This window comes from Spinacia oleracea, chromosome 2 (genome assembly GCF_020520425.1).
Source record: "Spinacia oleracea cultivar Varoflay chromosome 2, BTI_SOV_V1, whole genome shotgun sequence".
In the NCBI taxonomy this organism is placed as follows: Eukaryota; Viridiplantae; Streptophyta; class Magnoliopsida; order Caryophyllales; family Amaranthaceae; genus Spinacia; species Spinacia oleracea.
The window spans coordinates 82,294,963-82,315,242 of NC_079488.1; the positions used below are offsets into that span (position 1 = coordinate 82,294,963).

Below are 20,280 nucleotides of genomic sequence, written 5' to 3' on the forward strand. Positions count from 1 at the left end.
TTAAACTAATCTAGGTCGATTTTAACAATATGCAACATATAATACTAGATCGAGCGCGATTATCTGATTTAGATTGTATTAAGGGACCTAGCATGATAATCCAATTTCCCAAAAATATCATATTTATTAGGCGTGATCGAACAATCAGATTTAGTTAGTTTAACAGTTCATAAAAGGGCGAGGAAAGCAATTAAATCATAGAAAAGGGACACATTATGACGCACCCTTGAGAGGTGCGTCACGGTTCTCAGAAAACTAACCACTTTGACTTTGCTATTTCTCCTTTTATTTAACGAATCTCAAATTATGGGACAGGATACGTTCTATTCGATTTATGGATCGATTGCGACAGAACGCGTGATCAGTTTTGTAGCGTGAGGCTTAGGCTTAGGGGTTTAGAGTCAATACTCAGAATAATAATTGTGTGTTGTTGTCTTTTTCACGTCGAACTTAAGGCCCTATTTATAGAAAAGAATTCGTGGAAATATAGAATTGTAGAACTCTAATCCACGAGGAATTAGGAAAAAAATACGTACCAGGTATTTTCAGCGCCCAGGCCTGGGCGCCGAAGATTTCGTCGCCTAGAACCAGGCGTTGAAAATAGGATCTGGGCTGTTTTCTTAGTCAGATTCGGATTCATAGAATCCGGAGTATTTGAGATTTAATTGAGTCTTTTAGTGCGTATTAACCTTGTGACGGGATGCGTCTGGGCCCGTTACGAACTCTAGGCTCGTTAGGATTTTAATTAATACGTGACTCTTATTTTTGAATCATATTAGGAATAGGATTCTCTCATAATCTCTATCTCATTTAGGATTTATGTTGGAGTGCAACACCTAATTCTGACAGGTTTCTATCTTTTATGACTTGCCACTTTTAACAACTACCCATTACGGCGGTTACTATTTTTAGCAGGTTTCCATAAATAGCAGGTTTTGGGTGAAATGAAAAGGGAAATTGAGATTCGTTATTTTATAGGAGACGCGTTGTCAAGTGGAGATTTATGCTTTCATCATCGAACCTTCCCTTTCGGGAATGGGGACAAAAGTAGGTGTCTACAGCAAGGCAATACTCTTTGCTTCAGAAAGCAAAGTCGTCGCTTAAGAAGCTCTGTCTAGTGGAGAAATTGCAGGCTCGTGCGATTAAACTAATGTGAAATTTTCTCTGATGTTTCCGGTTGCATAATTATGCTTCCTGTTGCATATTTCCCTTTTATGTTTGTACTGGATGTGAAGAAACTTCAAAGGAAAACATTAGTTCTGTCTGACAAGACTTCTATAATTCTGTATATCTATATATGTGTAATTATCATGTGATGATGCAAGCCTGCAACCAACTAACATTCTTTCACTTTTTGCCATTTAATACAACACGGCGTATATTTTCAACATTTGATCCATAAAGAATATGACGAGGTTATGATCTGTAATTTTGTATGTGTAAATGATCAATATGAAGTATTAACATGGACACCAAAGTCGTATTTGATGTGGAAGAAGAAAACTCAAAAGCTTTAGAATTCTAACCTCTAGTGCATTGAATGATCCACTAAGAGTTAGTTTCGTGTTATTCTTGAAAACTTCAAGCTTGAATAAATACCGTGTTTTTCTAATTCTTGCAGGGTTTACTTTGATTGTCGTTCTCTTGATCATCTCATACATTTTGGTTGCCTTTGTTTGTCATGGGCCTTTGCTACCTTCATTCTTTTAAGTATGTGGCCGAGGCATAGTGTTTTTCATATTCTTCTTAGTAGATATATTGCAATGCTGACGGGCCATTGTCTACCATTTTCTGGTGGTGATGATCGATTTCTTTTGAAGCTCGGTTTTTTAATGATGGAAATGCTCAACAAAGCATATAACTTATTGTTGTGAAATTGTTATTTCTCTATTTGGGTATATGCAATGGTTTCCTCCTATATTCTTTTCATTTTTTTGGTTTTAATCTCTTGGCTCTGCCATTCGTTTTTAATTTCTCAAATGGACTATTGGTGGTGGGGTGTTTTGTTTCTTTCCGAGGGTTAATTGTGAACATTGTATAGTACGGAGTAGTATGAAAATTTGTTATACTCTTGTTCAACATTGTATATACATATACATGTGTGTGTGCGCGCGCGTGTGTGTGCGCGCGCGCGTGTGTGTGTCTCGAAAGGTGCCTTTGAATTTTTCGTTTCCTCCTCTACCTTCACTTTTCTTTGGCTATTATATGAAATAGGTACGGTCAAGCGCTCAAGCCTTATCACCAGCCTAGTCCTCTCTATCAACTTTGATTGGCCACCATCGCTAGCATATGAACTCAAACATTTTCTCAATAGTGTTCGAAAAATCCGATATAAAAAGGATTTTTTTTCTGGACGAACTTTATTGTTATAACAATCCACCACCTATTTAGCGAGCAATGAGCCACTTCATGACATTCATTAAAACAAAGCCATTATCAATCAAAGTAGTTGTAAATTTTTTGGTGTCCTTCTACTATGGTTGAGGACTTGGAGAACTTAATTTGATTGTAAAATTTGTGATCATGAATTCATACCATATGACTAACTATAATTTTTTTAAGGTGGGTGTCATCGACCATTATTAAAGATTTCAAAAGGTTGGGAAAAATTAGTATTGTATTATTATTAAATTGTTTGCAATCTTTTGGGATCATTTTCATATTTAAATCACCCATAAAGCAATATTTAAATTTTAGGAGTCGATGTTCTCGTGAAAATTTCACATGATACCTCATTCCGGAAACTCAACTAGTTCAAATGTATAGAACGACCAATCTAAACATAACCAAAAGGCCCCAAAATGAGCTTATTGCGAAGTATTTCAAATTCTAAATTCATGTACACAAACAATTTAGTATTTATATTGATAATGTCACAAAAATTATTTAGGCCTTGTTCCCTTCATCTGATATGGTCTGTTTTTTAAGTTTCTGCACTGGTGATCAAAATATTTTATGTGAGTGCTTTTTGCTTTTGCTGGTCTGGTCTAATCTGGACTGCTTTTATGGTATGATCTAATAAACAATAAGAATAAGGTAAAGAGAACAAAACAATAGTTATAATAAGCAGGTTAGTTCTGAATACTAACAAAAAAATATTAGGATTAAGTGTTACCAATTTTCATTTTTGTTTACATAAAATTTGATAAATAAGAGTGATTTCATTGCTTATAGAACGTTAAATTTCCAAAATACACCAATTTATAACATATTTCTTACTATACCGTCCACGTCAGCATGGAAGAAAGAAAAGTAATTTTTTTCTCGCTTTACTACAAAACCGCCAACTCAAATGGCGGTTTTGTTTTAAAGCAAACCGCCATTTGAATTGGCAGTTCAATGATATAAACCACCAACTCAAATGGCGGTTGCTTTAAAACAAAACCGGCATTTGAGTTGGCGGTTTTGTATGCATCATACCTCATAACCTGCTGTTTCCAGTTTGCAGCCAGAAAGTGGTTGAAATCTAAGCCGCTAATTGAAATAGCGGTTTAGTTGGGTCAATCGCTATTTCAATTGGCGGTTTAGTACCGATTGATAAAAAAAAATTAGTCTGGTTTTGATGTTGACGTGGAAGGTATGGTGGGAAATATGTTACAAAGTGACGTATTTTGAGAATTTAACGTTCTTTAAGCAATATTGAAGGAAATCGCTCGATAAATAACAACTGATAACGATGACAAACGACCCCTCAACCTTTTAACGTTGATAAAATTTTTACTCCATACTTACTTTTTATGTGTGAATGAGCCAAATTAAAGACAACAGAACGACTTAGACTTACAGTGCATCATACGAACCACTAGACCATGACCTTGTTGGTCGGACTTTGATAAAGTACACTGTCATTTGTCAGCACTCAACCAATTGAGGTTGGCATGAGTGGTTAAGGGCCTCTTGCTCCTTAACTAAGGTCTCGGGTTCGAGCCTTGGGTATGGAAAAAATCTCAACTGTCAGGGATGCTGCCCACCAAGGTACCCATGCAAACTCCCGCGGGAGATTAGTCCAAAAAAATGGCCAGCACTCAGAATCAGCAGTATGCGGATGAGTTCCTTGAGAACACAAGAGTGTCCGCGCACACTTTGCTCTGGAGGGAGGATACATCGCAGTTCACCAGCGATGTATCTGCCCCATACCCACAAAAAAAAAGTGAAAAGAAAATAAATTGCAATGATGGCCCACCTCTTAAATAAATGGTAAAAATGTTACGAATTTGCTATATAATGTCAAAGGTTAGATGAATACTGTCAAAGGTTAGATGAATACTGTCATTATTGTGTATATACTGTCATTGTTGTATTAAAATTTGTCATAATCATCCAAAAAGAAGAAAACGAAATGAAACAAAAATAGTAAAGGGACCACTTAAATGACTGGATAAACGTGTTACATATACTCTCTGTCATAATCATCCAAAAAGAAGAAAACGAAATGAAACAAAAATAGTAAAGGGACCACTTAAATGACTGGATAAACGTGTTACATATACTCTGTCATTGTTTGTATAAATGTTATCATTGTTGTATTGAATACTGTCATTGTTGTATTGAATACTGTCATTTATTTCCGATACTTAATACTTTGTTTGACTTTTCAACTAATTAAGTGAAAAGACGATTTTACCCCTGGGTATGGGGAAAAAAACCACTGGTGAACTGCGATGTAGCCAACCTCCTTTGCTCTGTCTTCGCTTTCTGTTCCTCCTCACTTCTCAACTCACTCACTCACCACTTCAACAGTTCAACTCAAACCCCTCTCTCACCCTCTCCAAAAATAAAACCCAGAAATTATCAGTGATTTCTCTGCTACATGCAATTCTGAATTTCGCCGTTTTTTTCATGAGTTTTGCGAATTCAATTCCTACACATTCTCAAGGTTTGTTCTTCTCTGTGTATCGTGCAATTTTTAATGCATTTTTTTGGTTGATTAATTATATTTTTGAAGGCTGGAATTAGGGTTTTGTTTTAATTGGTTGTTAATTTTCTGCGGAATTGTGCTTGTGTTAAAGATTTCTCCTTTATTTGAAGATTTGAGCAACATTGTTTTTTCTTTGAATGGAATTGGAGGTTTTAATTTGAAATTAATCTTATTTCGGCATGGATTTCTTTGTTATTAACCTAATTGCTGGAAATTGTAATTAAGTTGAAGTTTCGTAGGGTTTTACGGAAAATTAATTGGAATGATGGGTAATTGGGGGGAAAGTATATATGCGAGGTCTTTGGTTAATTTACTTGCATTTTCTTTTCAATACAAAGCTGCAATTGCCGAGAATAATCGTCTGTACTTGAGGAGGTTATTTTTCGTTCACTGAAAGCAGTGTGCTTGTGTATCATTTGAGGTTACCAGTGTGTTGAATTTTCTTTTTGGTTTCGGGACTTTTGGCTTTTCTTGTAGTAATTGTCCTTGTATTCACGATTGCATTATTGGGTTGCTGTGTTGAACTTTTTATGGGAATGCAGGGTTGTGGGAAAAGTGCGGTTAAAATTGAATCCGTATCAAGGAGCTGATAAAATAATAGGATGCTAATAGAGATACAGAAGTTATGATACTAGGTTTGCAGGAGTGTTCGTGTGTCGGGGGGTTGGAAAAGTGAAAAGGGTACTTCAAGAATTGCCGTTGGGTTATAGTCTCAACTTATAGACTAATTTACATCGCTTGTGAACTTAGGGTTAGAGTCAGGGTCTTTGGTATTCCCGACTTATAGTGTTTGGCCAAGGCCTTACTAGTGGTGTTTTATGATTTAATACTGGAATGGAATCTGGTGGAGGTTTGCAGGAGTGTTCGTGTGTCGGGGGGTTGGAAAAGTGAAAAGGGTACTTCAAGAATTGCAGTTGGGTTATAGTCTCAACTTATAGACTAATTTACATCGCTTGTGAACTTAGGGTTAGAGTCAGGGTCTTTGGTATTCCCGACTTATAGTGTTTGGCCAAGGCCTTACTAGTGGTGTTTTATGATTTAATACTGGAATGGAATCTGGTGGAGGTTTTTTTCATTTCCTTTATGATGTCCGTTGCTGAGAGCCTATGACTTCAAAATTGAGAGTTCATGCGCGAGAAGTGTCTTTAGTGTTGAGTGTGAACCTTAGTGAAATTTGTTAATTATTAGATATTGACTGATAAGATGTTTTTTGGATCCCCTGGTTGTTTTAAGTTTCAAAATTCATCGTTTTAGAACTTGTTTAGAACGAAATAGCTAGTAGGAAAAAACAACCAATGGATTTACCTCGAGTGATTACGATGGCTTCTCAAGATACTTATCAGACCACGCTTTTGTGGCTTTGCAATAACACCTTGAGGAGACCATCTTTTTCTTCGTCCTTTTCTTATTTCCTCTTTCATCGGATCTTGTGTATGATTTGCACTATTGCGTTTATTTTTTCAAAGGCATATTTAAATCTCTGTAAATTTTACTGATTGTCTGGGCTTGGTGTTTCAATGTCTTAGCTGTTAGTGCCCCTATGGATATTACTGCCTATCTATATAATATTTGTATGTGTACTGCATTGTAAATTATGTTGTGCTGTGAATGGTTTGATTTTCAGAAGGTTGGTGACATTGGCATTTTCCACAATTGGGTAATTTTTGCATGGTGGATATGAAGTTTTTAAAAGGAACCAGCCTGTAGACTAGCGAGAATCATATCGCAAGCACATAAAATGCAACCACCAGGCCCCCCGCGGCCATTCCGAGGAGCCCAATATGACAAAGACATGTTTACCTTTCTGCCTGCACGTTTTAACAGGGATGTTTTAGATGAGTCACCAAAAAAAAGAAAATTAACTTCCTCTGATCACCAAATCACCGATCCTGCTCCAAATGTGAGGCAAGGCATTTCTGGAGCTTCGGACTCCAAGCTCAATGATGGCAGCACACAACGTAAAGAATTTCAAAATTCTACCCCTTCTTCGGGACCAAGGAAATCATCAAAGGGTTATTCTGATCATAGTAAATACTGGGACCAGAATGATTATGCGGAAAAATGGCATCGTAATAAGAGGGGTTTTCATGAATCAGGATCTGAAAATACCGGATATACTTCTTTCAGTGGGCCGTTGCAATCTCCAAATCACAAAGTTTCCTCACCTTTATTTCCTCTCCCAGAGGCCCGTACTCATAAAACATCGAATTTGGCACCTTCAGCGACAGAAAACTTCAATCAACATGATAATTATGAATCAAATTTGCATGTAGCAACTCACAACGAACCAAATTGGCCCCCTAAGGTGACTGAAGACTTTAGCCGGTGTGAGAAACATAGATCAAAAGCACATGTAACAACTCATATTGCATTGGATTGGCAACCTCCATTGGTTCAAGACTCTTACCGGCGTGAGACTCGAGAATCAAATGCAATTGTAGTGACTCAAAATACATCAAATTGGGCGCCTTCGATGGCTCGAGATCTTCCACAGCATGGGAATTATGAGCCAATTGCACATGTAGCTGCTCATGAAAGATCAAATGGGATTCCACCAGAGGCTCAAGACCTCAAACACCATGAGAACTGTGATGCAAATGCACATGTGGTAAGGGTAGCACAATTTCCTCATCCCCAAGAGTCTCGGAGCTATGCACATCAAAGGCCTGTTCAGCCGAGGGCTATGGCATCCAATTGTTATGAGCAAGGGCCCAAAATTTTGGGGGAATCACAAAGATTGCAACAAAATGTTTTCGAGCCAGGACCTGTTATCGGGGGTTTAGATGAAAAATGCCGTGAAGAAACCTACAAGATTGACTGTCCTTCTAATGTCAAAGCACAAGGTGATGCTGGTGGGTTTGCCGGATTTGACAGTGCTGAAACGTACAAGGACAGGTCTTTCTCGAATGTCAAGCAAAGTGATACTGACAGTTTTACTGCATTTGACAGTAACAAAGCGCCTGGGAACAATGTCAGTACATCTGTATACAACTTACAGAGTGAAACAAATAATCTCTTAAATGTTTTGAAACTTTTGAGTGCTGCTTCCGGTGCTGGTTTAGCTGATAATAATAATGATGGTAATGCTCAAGGTTCTGGGCATGATGTTAAAATGATGAAATCACCACCAGGTGCTATTGTTCAGAATCTAAACCATCCTCCAGCAGTTACAAATCTGTCTAAAAACCACGAAGATGGTCTTATTCTTAACAACACTTCTGCAAATGGTGAAAAAGGTTATGCTAAATTAGATAATGAATGCAAGTCTGAAAATGGACCTTCAGCATTTGCTGAGAAGTTGTGGGATGGCACCCTTCAACTGAGTACCTCTGTTTCAGCGTCTGTCATTGCCTTCTTCAAAAGGTTATCATATACTTTTGATTATTCCAACTTATTGTGGTTTGAGTTGTTTGAGATGTTTAATGCTTCTATTCTAAGATATAGCAAAAGACCATTGTTCTTATGTTCTGCTATTTCCAATAAGTTTGAAAAAATGACGAACCTTGATAGAAATTGGAATCAGCAAAAATTGTATTGAAGTAGCGAATTCTCTGAGTATTGCCTGGTTTAGGCGAATGTGGTGTAAGTTTAGCTGATTTTTTGTGTGTTGATTAAGAAGAACGACATTAACTGAATTGTATTGTTAAGTCCCTGCGTTTATGCTGGTTTTGTTGCTTACTTCTTTTGTTAATAATTGTGGTGTATACCGGTGTTTAAAAAAGCGCGCTGAAAAGCTCTTCGGGCAAAGGGCTTAATTAGGTCTGAGCGAAGCATTTGTGGTTAAGCGCACTTTAGCACGCAAAGCGCAAAAGGCGCGCTTTTTGGCGCTTCATTGATTTATTTTAATTATAAATTACTTTACGTTGAAAGCTTTTTTTATATGTTGTTAATGTGTTTTGGACCACACTCTATTAATCTTTAACAATAGAGAGTGGGCCATGAGTCCAAAAGAAAAGGAAAAAGAAAAAGAGAAGAAGACAACAGTCACAACAGTCGGCCCTAGCTTCTTGATAAACACTATGTTATTATTGTTATATGCTTTATTTTTGTTAAAACAAAGAGTAGTATATTTTTGGAAGCAAATCTGATGTTTATATATTTTTGTGGTTATTTTAGGAAGATATATTTGCATAATAGTAACAAAACCTTTAATTCTTAAAAAGTGCGTTTCACTTTGATGAAGCGCGCGCCTTGCGCTTTGCGCTTAGGCTCTAGGACTCATATCGCTTTGGTGCGCTTTGTACTTTTTTATACACTGGTGTATACTTCTGGGATGCACTTTATGCCTTTGCTTCATCTGGAATACATCCGTGATTCATATTGTTAATTGATTGGTCATTGGTGTTGTGTGCTCTCTCCACTTTGCTTCTTTCTGAACTTTTTTGTTAATCTGTTTCTTTATTTGTGCTTTTGGGAGGATATAGATTGTAAATTTATTGTTGTGTACTTGCATCCTTTCGTTGCTCTCTTTTTTGTTTTTAATAGAGTTATGCTTTTATTGCGAGAAACAGACTGCTGCTCTCGCTTTTAGCTGTTCCTGTGATGAGTCGGATGATCATTTTGTTCTAATTGATATTAGAGGGCTCGACTTAGGGCAAGTCTGATTAAGATGAGGTGTCAGTAAATTTAACTGTTAATATTTGTTGATTTTAAATTGTAGCGGAGAGAAGATGCTGGACTTTAGCTGGTCTGAATCTGTGGAAGTTAGAGGAAAAGTAAGATTGGAGGCTTTTGAGAAGTATGTGCAAGATCTTCCCCGTTCCCGCTCTCGTGGACTCATGGTAAGACGAGTTACCTATCACTGTAGTCATATGTCTTTGCTTGTTAGCTGTAGAACATACTTACCTATATTAGATTGTAGATACTCTATTCCTGTTTTTGTCATGAGTTTGAGTGAAAATATGTTCTTTGCCTATCTTCCATGCCAGATTCACACAGTTATCCATATTTGATGGCATACACATGCAGACGTGCGGACAGCCTGAAGCTCCAGCTTCTATGTCTACATCTGTGAAATATGAAATAGATGCTTAGCTTTTAGCATGACGTACATTAATCGTCTTAGGTCATTAATGATGTCACATGCTGTCATCGATGTTTGGCCTATAATTCCATATCATATTTAAGGGTGGTGGCTGCACGGTGTGGTGATCTGAAAAATATCTTGGTTCCTATGCCCCCCGCCCCCCATCCCCCAACATTTTTAGCCAGATGCATCTCCATGGCTCCATCCACCTTTTAACTACTTTTCTAAACACATTACTACCTAACCCACTAATTTGCTACCCCAAACCCACTAATTTGCTACACCAAACAGCCATTGGGATACTTACATTGTGTTTATATGAGAGAATTTGAAGGAAAGGGAAGGGTAGGGAGAGTGATGGATTAGCTTATCTCTATTTAGATTAAATTGGGGAAGGCAATGGAAGGATATAGCTTCCATTCTCTTTTAAGAAACTGATTCCTCCCATAACACAATACCATTCTCCTGTCTCCTCCCTCCCTTTCCTCTACCTACGCACACTCTTGAACTGAAGATGTGAGTTTAAGTAGCATGGGCTTGGCACAAGCACTCTTGAACTCGCTATGCGTGTCTGCTGTTTTACACATAAAATGTATTTTAACTTTCCATGGATAGGGATTTGACTGTGCTGCAAAATTCTAGGGCAAAGGAGGATAATGTGAGGTTCTGGTAAGCACAAAGACCACATTTGAGGAAACTAAAACTAAAGAATAAAATAACTCACTACAGAACAGGGGGCGGGTAAGATCTGCATCAATGGCTTCATTTGCTTGTTTGATAGTTTAGGAAGACCGAGAGGGGCGAGAAGAACTGAAGAAAGAAAATGAAATACAATTTATGTTTAAGTAGTCACTCAGGATGGTGAGAAGGGTACAGACTTTGGTGAGAACAAGTCAAGTGGGATGAGTATTTAGTGGGATAGGGATTAGGGAGACAATGAAAAAGGTAACTCTAAAATTCTTGTTGCCTTTGGTCTTTTGGCCTCGTTTATTTTGGATGAGTGACCATAGGGAAATTCATCTTATATGGAACATGAGCAAAATACTCAGTTCTCTGTAACTTTTCATGTTTAGGGAAAGAAAAAGAATTAGGACGTCAAGGTTTTACCATGATGTTTCTCATTACTTTGTAATATTTTAACCAACACTATTGTAGTTTAAATGCTCTTGCATATTATTAAACTGATTCTAGGTCACACAAAAGGGAAAATATGATGAATATTAGAGGATTGAAGGAGTATGATGTATGATTTGCTAACTCCCGTGCAATTTCAATACTCCACTGTGTACTATCTTCCCAAGTTCCCACGCATCACGTGTTAAGCTGAGTCGATGACCTACTTAAAAATAAGAAACATTTTTGGATTTGAATAAAAAGCCACGGCTGCTTCCGCAGGCTGATGGCCTTCCGTTCCATATTGTTTATATTGCACAAAGTACCTATTTTGTAGTTTGCAGGTGTGATGTTGTCTTTTTTGCTTGTCCCTTTGTGTCATACTTCGTCTTATAATTGTATAATCATAATATACACACCATTGTCTCAAATTTCGCTGCCCCAGAGAGTCAGGTTTGTCATATTACCTTTGCAAGTACAGAATATTGTTTGCATTAGATCCTTGATATGAAAGTTTATAGCTCTCTGCAACTTCACTAAAGTAAGCTCATGAATTTTATTCAACCTTTTGATGTACTCTATAATCAAATCGCTGATTGTAGTAAATAATTCTTTCTAACAAAGCTATCTTTTGAAATTAATTTTTAGGATAAATTGTTTTTTACCAACTAAAAAGTAAAAATTGTATTTTACCACCTAAAAAAATTTAAAACTTGTTTTTTACCACCTGAAAACGGTATGAAACTTTTATGTGGTGCACACTAATTCAATATCCCTCCAACTTTTTACATTCCATGTGTGATTTTCTTTAACTCCTTCACTCTCCTCTCTTTATCGTCATTGAATTTTGTCAATTTTGCCCAAAGTGAGCCATATTGAGACCGTGGCTGGTCAACCGCTAGGCTATTTGTTTTGTCCTCCTGAAATCGTGGAAGAAGAGAACATATCAGAATATTACCGTTACTGTAGCCTCCAACATAACATTTTCATCTATTTTTCCATTTTTCAGGTGGTAAAAAACAAGTTAAATTTTTTTTTTTAGGTGGTAAAATACAAGTTTTAGTTTTTTAGGTGGTAAAAAACAATTTTTTGATTTATTTAGGTGGTAAAAAAGAATTTTACGCATTTCATGTTTCATTGAAATTTTATTTCATGTTCTAGGACTTTGAGAAGTGTAGTTGGTCAATTGGTGTACGTACCAATGGAGCCTTAGAATAAGGAACTATGGAATATTGAGCTTAACCACTGCATGGTCAGCCGTTTTCTCGTGTTTTCTGAATAAAGGTCTATTAACCACATAATGCTTAATTTTGGCCTTTAGAAGGGTCCCTTTATGTTGAAACTTGCAAGGAGTGTTGCTTTGTCATTTCTGCTGAAGGAGTAATATCTTTACTAAGTAGCGTGTTCATTTTTTTCCTAGTTGATGATGGTACTTGCCGGTGATCAAACTTCCCACTTAAAGACCACAGTGCCCTCATCTTGAACAAAGCCCTTTACTAGGCTTCACCTTTTCCATCTTAGATTTGGTAGCATCGCAGGAGTTGACTCCTAGCTTATTATTAGGAGCCTCGACATGTGGACTTGTGAATTTTTCTCTAGTTTAAAGGAGATTCTTCTACAAAAGCGCAAAGAGTCATCATTATCCTTCAATTATGAATTAGGCTTTTTATAAACGTCTCCAACTTGGAAAAGAAAAGAAACTTATTCCTGCTTCTTATATGAGCTAAATCACCCAAATAATCTCTTGTTTCTTTCACTATCTGATGGTTTACAAAAACAAAGCAATATCAATATTCTGTCCTGAGCAAGGTTTGGTAGGTATGAAAGATGTACACAACATCCGAAGAGAGATTGCTGAGAAAAACCCACATTGGGCTAACAATTGGAAAGCATAATATATGGTTTAAAAAGTGGTATACTTGTCAACAATGAAGGAAAAGGTGCTAATAAGGAACTGATTATTTTATAGGCATTGATTAGGTACTGTCAAAAGTGTCGAATGTCTCTTACTGCAGTCCTCAGGAAATGCCTGTTCCGATTTCTGTTAAGGTAATGACCCTTTTCCCAAAAGGAAATGCCTCTATCCAGCTTCCGTTGGGATAAACCTTTTTTCTTTTTCCGGCAAGGGTTAGAGACTTAGAGGGGAAAACTCTACAGATTATGTGCAGAAATTTGTCAGTAACTTTGTTTGGATCAACAGGAAGGAGACTGCAAAAATCCATCTTCTGTTGGGTAATAGCTATGCTTTTACTGTGTTGGCTTGTTGTTTATGTGCGAGTTTTGGGTAAGAATATTTCTTGGGTATGATCAAAAGTATTGACATTTTAGAAGAAAAATGCATCGTCTTAGTAGGACATTTTGAGCATTGGCTGTTCAGGGTCCTTTAAGGTTTAAGCTTTTGTCTGCTGCCACCAGAATTAGGGGTGGCAAAAACTTACCCATAATTTTACAAACTTACACAAACCTATCATAATTTTACAAAGTTAAATGATTTGGCTTTGACATGAAGCTGAGTGCTTTATGAGTCATACTGACTGATATATTATTATAAGGGGCCTTTTGGTTAAATAAGCTGGAATAGATTGGTATTGAAACTTATACCGGAAGGTATGAATTCAAAACCTCTTACCAACATGAATTGTTTGGTACAATGTTGGACTGGATTCTATATATACATTCTTAATGTTTGGTTTTCTCTTGGAATGAATTCTCATTTTATATTTGTTTAACATTATTAGTTTTAAATAATGCTCCGAAATACAGGAGTAACCATTTTATTTATTTATTTTTCTAGAAGATAATTACCCATTACCTTATTTCTTAATTATACTACCCTGTACTTCGCTTCACATTTTTTTGACTCCAAAAATTCAAAGCTCAAAAGTAGAATGAAAAAGAACAAAAAACAAAGAAAATCAAACCTGAAGCATAAACCGAAATTGCAGAAGAAAGATGGGAGCAAAATTACCCAAATCAAAATACAATTTCGTCACCATATTTATTAAATTACTTAAATGTAATTTTCCAAGAATGAACACATTTGTGTCAATCATTTTTGCAATTAAGCTTAACTGCTTGTTTGTTCTATGAGAAGTTGAGAACTATCGTGCTGGAGAGGAAGTAGGAAGCTCCGGCTTGTGATGAGTCGTCGACTCACCGTATTCCGAAGTGGTGGGCGTTGTTCACCCTTGCACTTCTCTCTCCTCTCTCCTCTCTCTTATGTGTATTAGAGTTTGTACCTATGGTGTAGGGTGGGTATGAGATTCTAGGGGGATGAGGTGGAATTAAAACCCCTTTGGAATGAAATTTCGTACTTTAAAATGGATGGATTCTAACTCCATTCCAAAATGCCCTTCCAAACACCCTCTAAGCTAAGCTAATTGACAGTTGATTAACGTATGACCCAACTTGTAGTCCCTGGTCGAAACTAACCCTCAACTGAATTGAATGGCTTATGATTTGCACCGAACAACTAGTCTTCCACCTCTACACCAGCTGCTTCATAGTTGTTTGATGGTTTAATGTCTGGTAAATTTGCGACTGTCGCTTCTACCGGTTCTTATTTACTCGCGTCATGATTGCCAAAACTATGTCTGTTACTTTAAACAGGAAGTGTAGCTTGCGTGCTTCATGTTTTTTTTATGAAAACAGCATAAGAAACGCCATAACTTAGCTGACTTCTTTGCTACCTGCTTCTGCTACACATTTTTAACTGTAAGATTAAAAATTTGTTTTACTATTTACGTTGTTCAAGTTTCCCAACTTCAGATTAAAATTCAGAGTAAAAACTTACTGTACTAAATGTATGGTATTGGTAGCTTAGTTCTAGTAGTACTTCCTTTGGTATATATTAAGTTAGCTATGGAACAGAGAGAATAGAGTACAAAAGACTAGAATGGAGAACCTGCAGTTTCTGATGTCACAAATGGTAGCATCCTTACTGGGAAAAAATTCCGAAGGAAGGAAAAGATACTGAGTACATACTTCTTTGCGACATTTAGTTTGTGTGGGTGATTGATGGGATTTTCTTGTATGTAGGCTCTGTTTGGTTCAATTGAATTTGATTGAAATTAAAGCTGAACTTATCTAAACTGATTTTTGGTGAAAATAACTTATCTGTGAGTGTAAATTGTCTGGACTTAACTTGGAACCTATATGAACTTATCTGAATTTATTGTTGCTAAAATAAGTCAAAATAAGTTAAAACTGGAATCATAATACGTAGACTTCTTCGAACTTGTTGGAATTAGTATGCACCTTTTGAGGGAATTGAAGGATGATGTTAGGGGTCATAACAAAATGGGAGAGTTCAAAAGTTGCTTAAGATTGAGTCGGTCAAAACTTGATTTAACACTTAACTTGTCATAAAGAAGAATTAACAAAGGCTTGTTCTCTTCAATCAATAATAATATTCACAAGTAATAAGTTTCAATAAGTGAACAGAACACGGTCTTGAAAAGATCAGTCTATGGATACGAAAAATGGCCATAACATATCGAATCAAACACTTAAATTAACCGATGATGATCCAAACTGTTCGTCTACAGCATAAAAGCAAGTCTATTGAGCAATACGAGCTCTTATGCCAAGAACAGAGGAGCTTTCGTTAAAGTTGTTATCATAATTATACCAATCGAAGAAAGCATATGCCAACTATTTGTAATTGTGAAATCTAATTACAAGTAACAACAACTCAAATCCGACTAAATTTATACTCGATTGGAGCTCATTGAGTTCCATTTGGCAACCCGCATGGCCGCATGTAGACTTGGTTATTACACAGGGTAGCCCATTGGGTAATATAAAAGGACTATTATTGGATAGGATTATTAGTGGATAGGGTTGATACAACCTAATAATTTAGTAAAAATAAATGTATTTATAACTAATTACGTGTTGGTTTAGTGGCGATTGGGGCTGAACTTGGTAGGGAGGACTCGTGTTCGATCCCCCGCAACAACAATTGGGAGGGGACTGAACGTATCCACCCAGAACTCGTCCCGAATCCGCAATCTCCTTAAGGGTGAACCGGGTGCTAACACCAAAAAAAAAATGTATTTATTTACATGGACTATTTCTTGGCTCTCTTTTCCATCATTTTTTCTTGATAATTTACTGGTCTATCCACTATGACCCGCTATTGACGCATCGACCCGCTATTGACCCGAACCGCTTTGTTGCTTTTAAAAGCAACCCTCTATTAACCCGACTCGCTAATGACCCGTACCGACCCTGCCCTGCCCGTTAACTGGGTCTACTAGCATTTACTTATTTAGATGCTCAAAGTATTGACGGAAACAGTTATCTTTACCAATCATTTGAAATTAGCATCTCATTAACCAAACAGCTTAGATGCTCAAAACATGCTAAATGTTGCCTAATCTTTACGTTTATCGACCAAGATACATGAAATAGCATAAATCTAACGCATAAACGATTTGTGGTTTAGGATTTCTCCCAAAACTTTGCCGCGTTTGGCAGACTGCACCAATGTGCTATGTTATTGGCATACTTGATGTTCTTCACCTATCTTGAATGAAATGGTCATCTTTGCACGTTTTCATTCTTTTGAACAAGTTATGGGATAATTGAACTTAAAAATATTCGATGTTGCTCACGAGCTTCGTGTTGAATAAAACTCACGTAACAAACAAGCCGAAACTAGAATGTTGACCTTGCCTCGTTTTCGTATTGGTAGAGCAAAGTTGAGCTTCATCGAGCCTGACTTGCATTGTTTGTGAGCAGCTTGGTTGTATCTAGGGATAACAACTTTTAAAAAAAAGGTTTTAAATTGTAAACTATTCTTTTCTCTGCTCAGGCAGACTTCATACTACAGAACTTCTGAAATCGAAAAAATAGGTGAAATTTCAGGTTTCCCTGTCTGGCAGAAGATTGGTTTTTGACCGTGTTAACTAAAACAAATATAAATGGAAATAGAAACAACCCATTAAATAAAAAATCAAAAAACAAAGCAGTCTTTCTTATGCAGATTGAACAAAGTTTTACGTCCATAGGTTGTCTTATGCAGTCTTTCTTCTATTCTCGGGACCAAAGTCGAAAAAATGACACTTGGACATGCACTTAGAGTAACGTCTAACACGAGTACACAAGTCCGAGGGACACCATGAAGAAACGGATAGGGAGACAAACTTATCCTACCACTAGGGTTGTAGAGGTCTGACAATCTGAGCTTCTGAACTTACATAAACTAATTTGCACTGAAAGAGTGCTGGTATCCATTTCCCTTCTTGATTCAGCATAATCAACATATAATGGGTAGTATTGTTAGGCTGCTAGCAGTTGCGTAGGTTTTGAATCTGGTCGTTCATAACGACACTCCTTGTGTGCCCGTTTATCTGTTCAAAATATCTTTTTCTTTCTTCCTTTGAGAGTTAATATGCATTGATAAGAAAACTCTAGGCTGCCAACATATACTTAACTCCTTGTATATAATGTGACTATGTGCCCTCTGCCCTTCCCTCGGCCTTGTGGATGCTTAACACTCGTTGGTCATATTGTATGCAACAAGAAACTGGAACTTCACTTACATCATGTGCAAGTTTTCGGTTCAGAGGTTTTTTTGTTTCTTTAAGGCTTAAAAGATCTGAAATTTTGAATTTAGGTGATGTCATTTTGCTGGAAGGAAGGTTCATCTGATGCCGGACATAAAGGCATGAAGGAGGTAACAATTTTTGAGTTAGATTTCTAAAGTTAAATTCCCCAAGCTACTAGAGAATTTCTCAGTTTCTCTTTTGGTAACAGGTTGCAAGGAAATATAAAGAAGGAAAGAGAGTTGGGTTTGCAAAGTTGTCTACTGATATTGATCTGTACATTTGTCCTCATAGTGATGCAATAATCACTATTCTTGCAAAACACGGCTTCTTTAAGGGAATGACCGCTGTCAAAGACAAATCGGAGCTGCTTATTGGATGTGCTGTGTGGAAAAAATACTCGTCTTTTGCTCCTGCCAAAAAAACAGCAGAGGTTAACGCCCCACAATTAGGTCAGAATCCGATGGAAGCAGCAAAATCTGATATAGGTCAGGCTCCGACTGAAGGTGTACAAAGTGGCAGAATAGACAAAAGTCCGGAGCTTTTTCCCTCACCTCAAGTTGAGCATGCTAAGCAGTCTATGGTCACTCAAAATAATTTGACCTCCGGTAGTGGTGCCTCTAGCCTGCTATCAGAGATTAAGACTGATGTGGTACTACATAAGCCTATTTTACCCATTCCTTCGGTTTCCTCAAAACAATCTGCAGATTTTTCTGATGATGATGATCTACCAGAATATGATTTTAGAGCTGCAGTTTCTCAGGCTTCAGTGACCAATACTTCAGCTGTTGCGACACCCATTTCTGCTGCAATGAAGTCAGAGGGTTCGACTGCTGCTTCAATACCTGTGCCAAATTCTAATTTTCAACAATGTGTTGAGCAATATTCTGAAGCACAAAAACCAAGCTTCCCAACTCAAGAACAGAACCAAATCGGGCATTTTCAAGGACCGGCCTCGCAAAACACAGGGCAGCAACATTTCCATTTTCAAGGACTAGTACCACAGAGCGGGAAGCAATATTCTGAAGCTCATCAACCAAGCTTCCCAAGACAGGACCAGAACCTAAGTGGGCATTTTCAAGGACCAGGCACTCAAAACTTGGATGAGCAGTCTCTGGTGAAAGTCTCAAGTTTGCCTACACAGGAGCAAAAAAAAATAGAGAATAGTTCGAAGCCAAGAAACCTTTTCGATGATGATGATATGCCTGAATGGTGCCCACCAGATTTCTTCAAGTCAAGAGAAGAGGCCACTACAAAGGCAGAAGCCTTGTTGTCTTCCAAAGTTTCTGGGATTGCGAATTTAACTTCTCCACCTCCACCTCCACCGCCTCCCCCATTGACCCAGATGCTGCATCCTTCTAAGCCAGTTGCCAATGAAAACCCAGCCGGTACATCATCCCAGATGCAGTTCAAAGAGAGAGATTACGCTTGTACCCATCATCATGTACCCCCACCTCCACCTCCACCAGTTGGTAATCACCCATCTACCAATAATTTCATGCATCATAATAATAATAATCCAGCTGCTATGTCATCCCAGATGCAGTTGAATGAGAGGGAGTACTGTTCTTTCCCTAATGTTCCCCCACCTCCTCCTCCAACCAATAATTTCATGCAGCACAGTCCAGCTTCGACACGTGTGCAATTTGGAGACAATAATCCAGCTGTTTTTTCATCCCAGATGCAGTTCAATGAGAGAGAGTACCGTTCTGTTCCCCCAGCTCCACCTCCACCTCCACCTCCACCTCCTCCAGTTGGTAATCATAGTTCAGCTGCGATGCAATTCGGAGACAGAAAACCAGCTGCTATATCGTCTCAGATGCAGTTCAATGAGAGAGAGTATCATTTTGCCCCCCACATGCCCCCACCTCCTCCTCCTGCTAATCTCATGCATCATAGTCAGATGCAATTTGGAGACACAAATCCTGCTTCTATACCCTCCCAGATGCATGTTCCCCCACCTCCAGTTAATACTGATAATTTCATGCCTCATAATCCAGCTGCTCGATCAACCCAGATGCAATTTGGAGACACTAATTACTCTAATGCCCCTCATCCTCCCACATCATACACTGACAACCCAATGAGTGATAGGGTCATCCATCAAAATCCAGCATATCCTCCCGGTTTCACACCAAATCCTGCTTTTCGGCCTTGTTTTGATCAGCCTGTCTGTCCTACTCGGAGTACAAGGCCATGACTTTTGGGGCTTTAGCTTTCTAGGATGATACAAGGTCATTATAGACTGCCGCTAGTTTCAACTTGTGTAAATAAGATAGAAATAGTTTTCCAGTTAATCTCTATACTTTGAAAGTCTAGTCTTCCATGCTAGTTTCCTGACATCAGTTCTATTCTGAATTCCAATGTCTTATGGATGCAAAGAAAATCCATGTCTGAATTATACAGAATTCACAGCATAACCCAAAGTGGGAGAAATTATACATAATTTCATGTGAAAAAAAAATTCTGTGAACTGATGGAAATTAACATTCATTAATTCATGTAAAATAATCTCGGACGGCAAAGTTCCTTGGGTAGAGAGGAAGGGCAAGACTTCAGTTTTCTATAATGTGCACAAGTTGAGCATTCATTATAGCTGTGAATACCACTTGGTGCCAATCCCAGCCGACCGTTTTTGTGCTGGAAGGGCTCCCTAGCCCCCTCGGTATGCT

General features: G+C 37.8%; 1 protein-coding gene across 1 annotated transcript; it reads left to right on the top strand.

Moving 5' to 3' along the window:
- Window positions 1-4,693: 4,693 nt before the first annotated feature.
- On the top strand, window positions 4,694-20,081 carry LOC110776196 (uncharacterized). Its single transcript, XM_021980754.2, has 5 exons — window positions 4,694-4,876; window positions 6,543-8,281; window positions 9,579-9,699; window positions 17,680-17,739; window positions 17,820-20,081. Exons 2-5 carry the CDS (start codon window positions 6,657-6,659, stop codon window positions 19,806-19,808), a joined length of 3,795 nt encoding a protein of 1,264 aa, XP_021836446.2. The 5' UTR covers window positions 4,694-4,876; window positions 6,543-6,656; the 3' UTR covers window positions 19,809-20,081.
- Window positions 20,082-20,280: the final 199 nt, after the last annotated feature.

Bases quoted from the DNA above. Each gene is read 5' to 3' on its own strand.
- LOC110776196 (XM_021980754.2), top strand. From the start codon at position 6,657: ATGCAACCACCAGGCCCCCCGCGGCCATTCCGAGGAGCCCAATATGAC. The intron at 9,700-17,679 runs GTAAGACGAGTT...TTTTGAATTTAG, and splicing joins CCCGCTCTCGTGGACTCATG to GTGATGTCATTTTGCTGGAA. The intron at 17,740-17,819 runs GTAACAATTTTT...TTTTGGTAACAG, and splicing joins GACATAAAGGCATGAAGGAG to GTTGCAAGGAAATATAAAGA.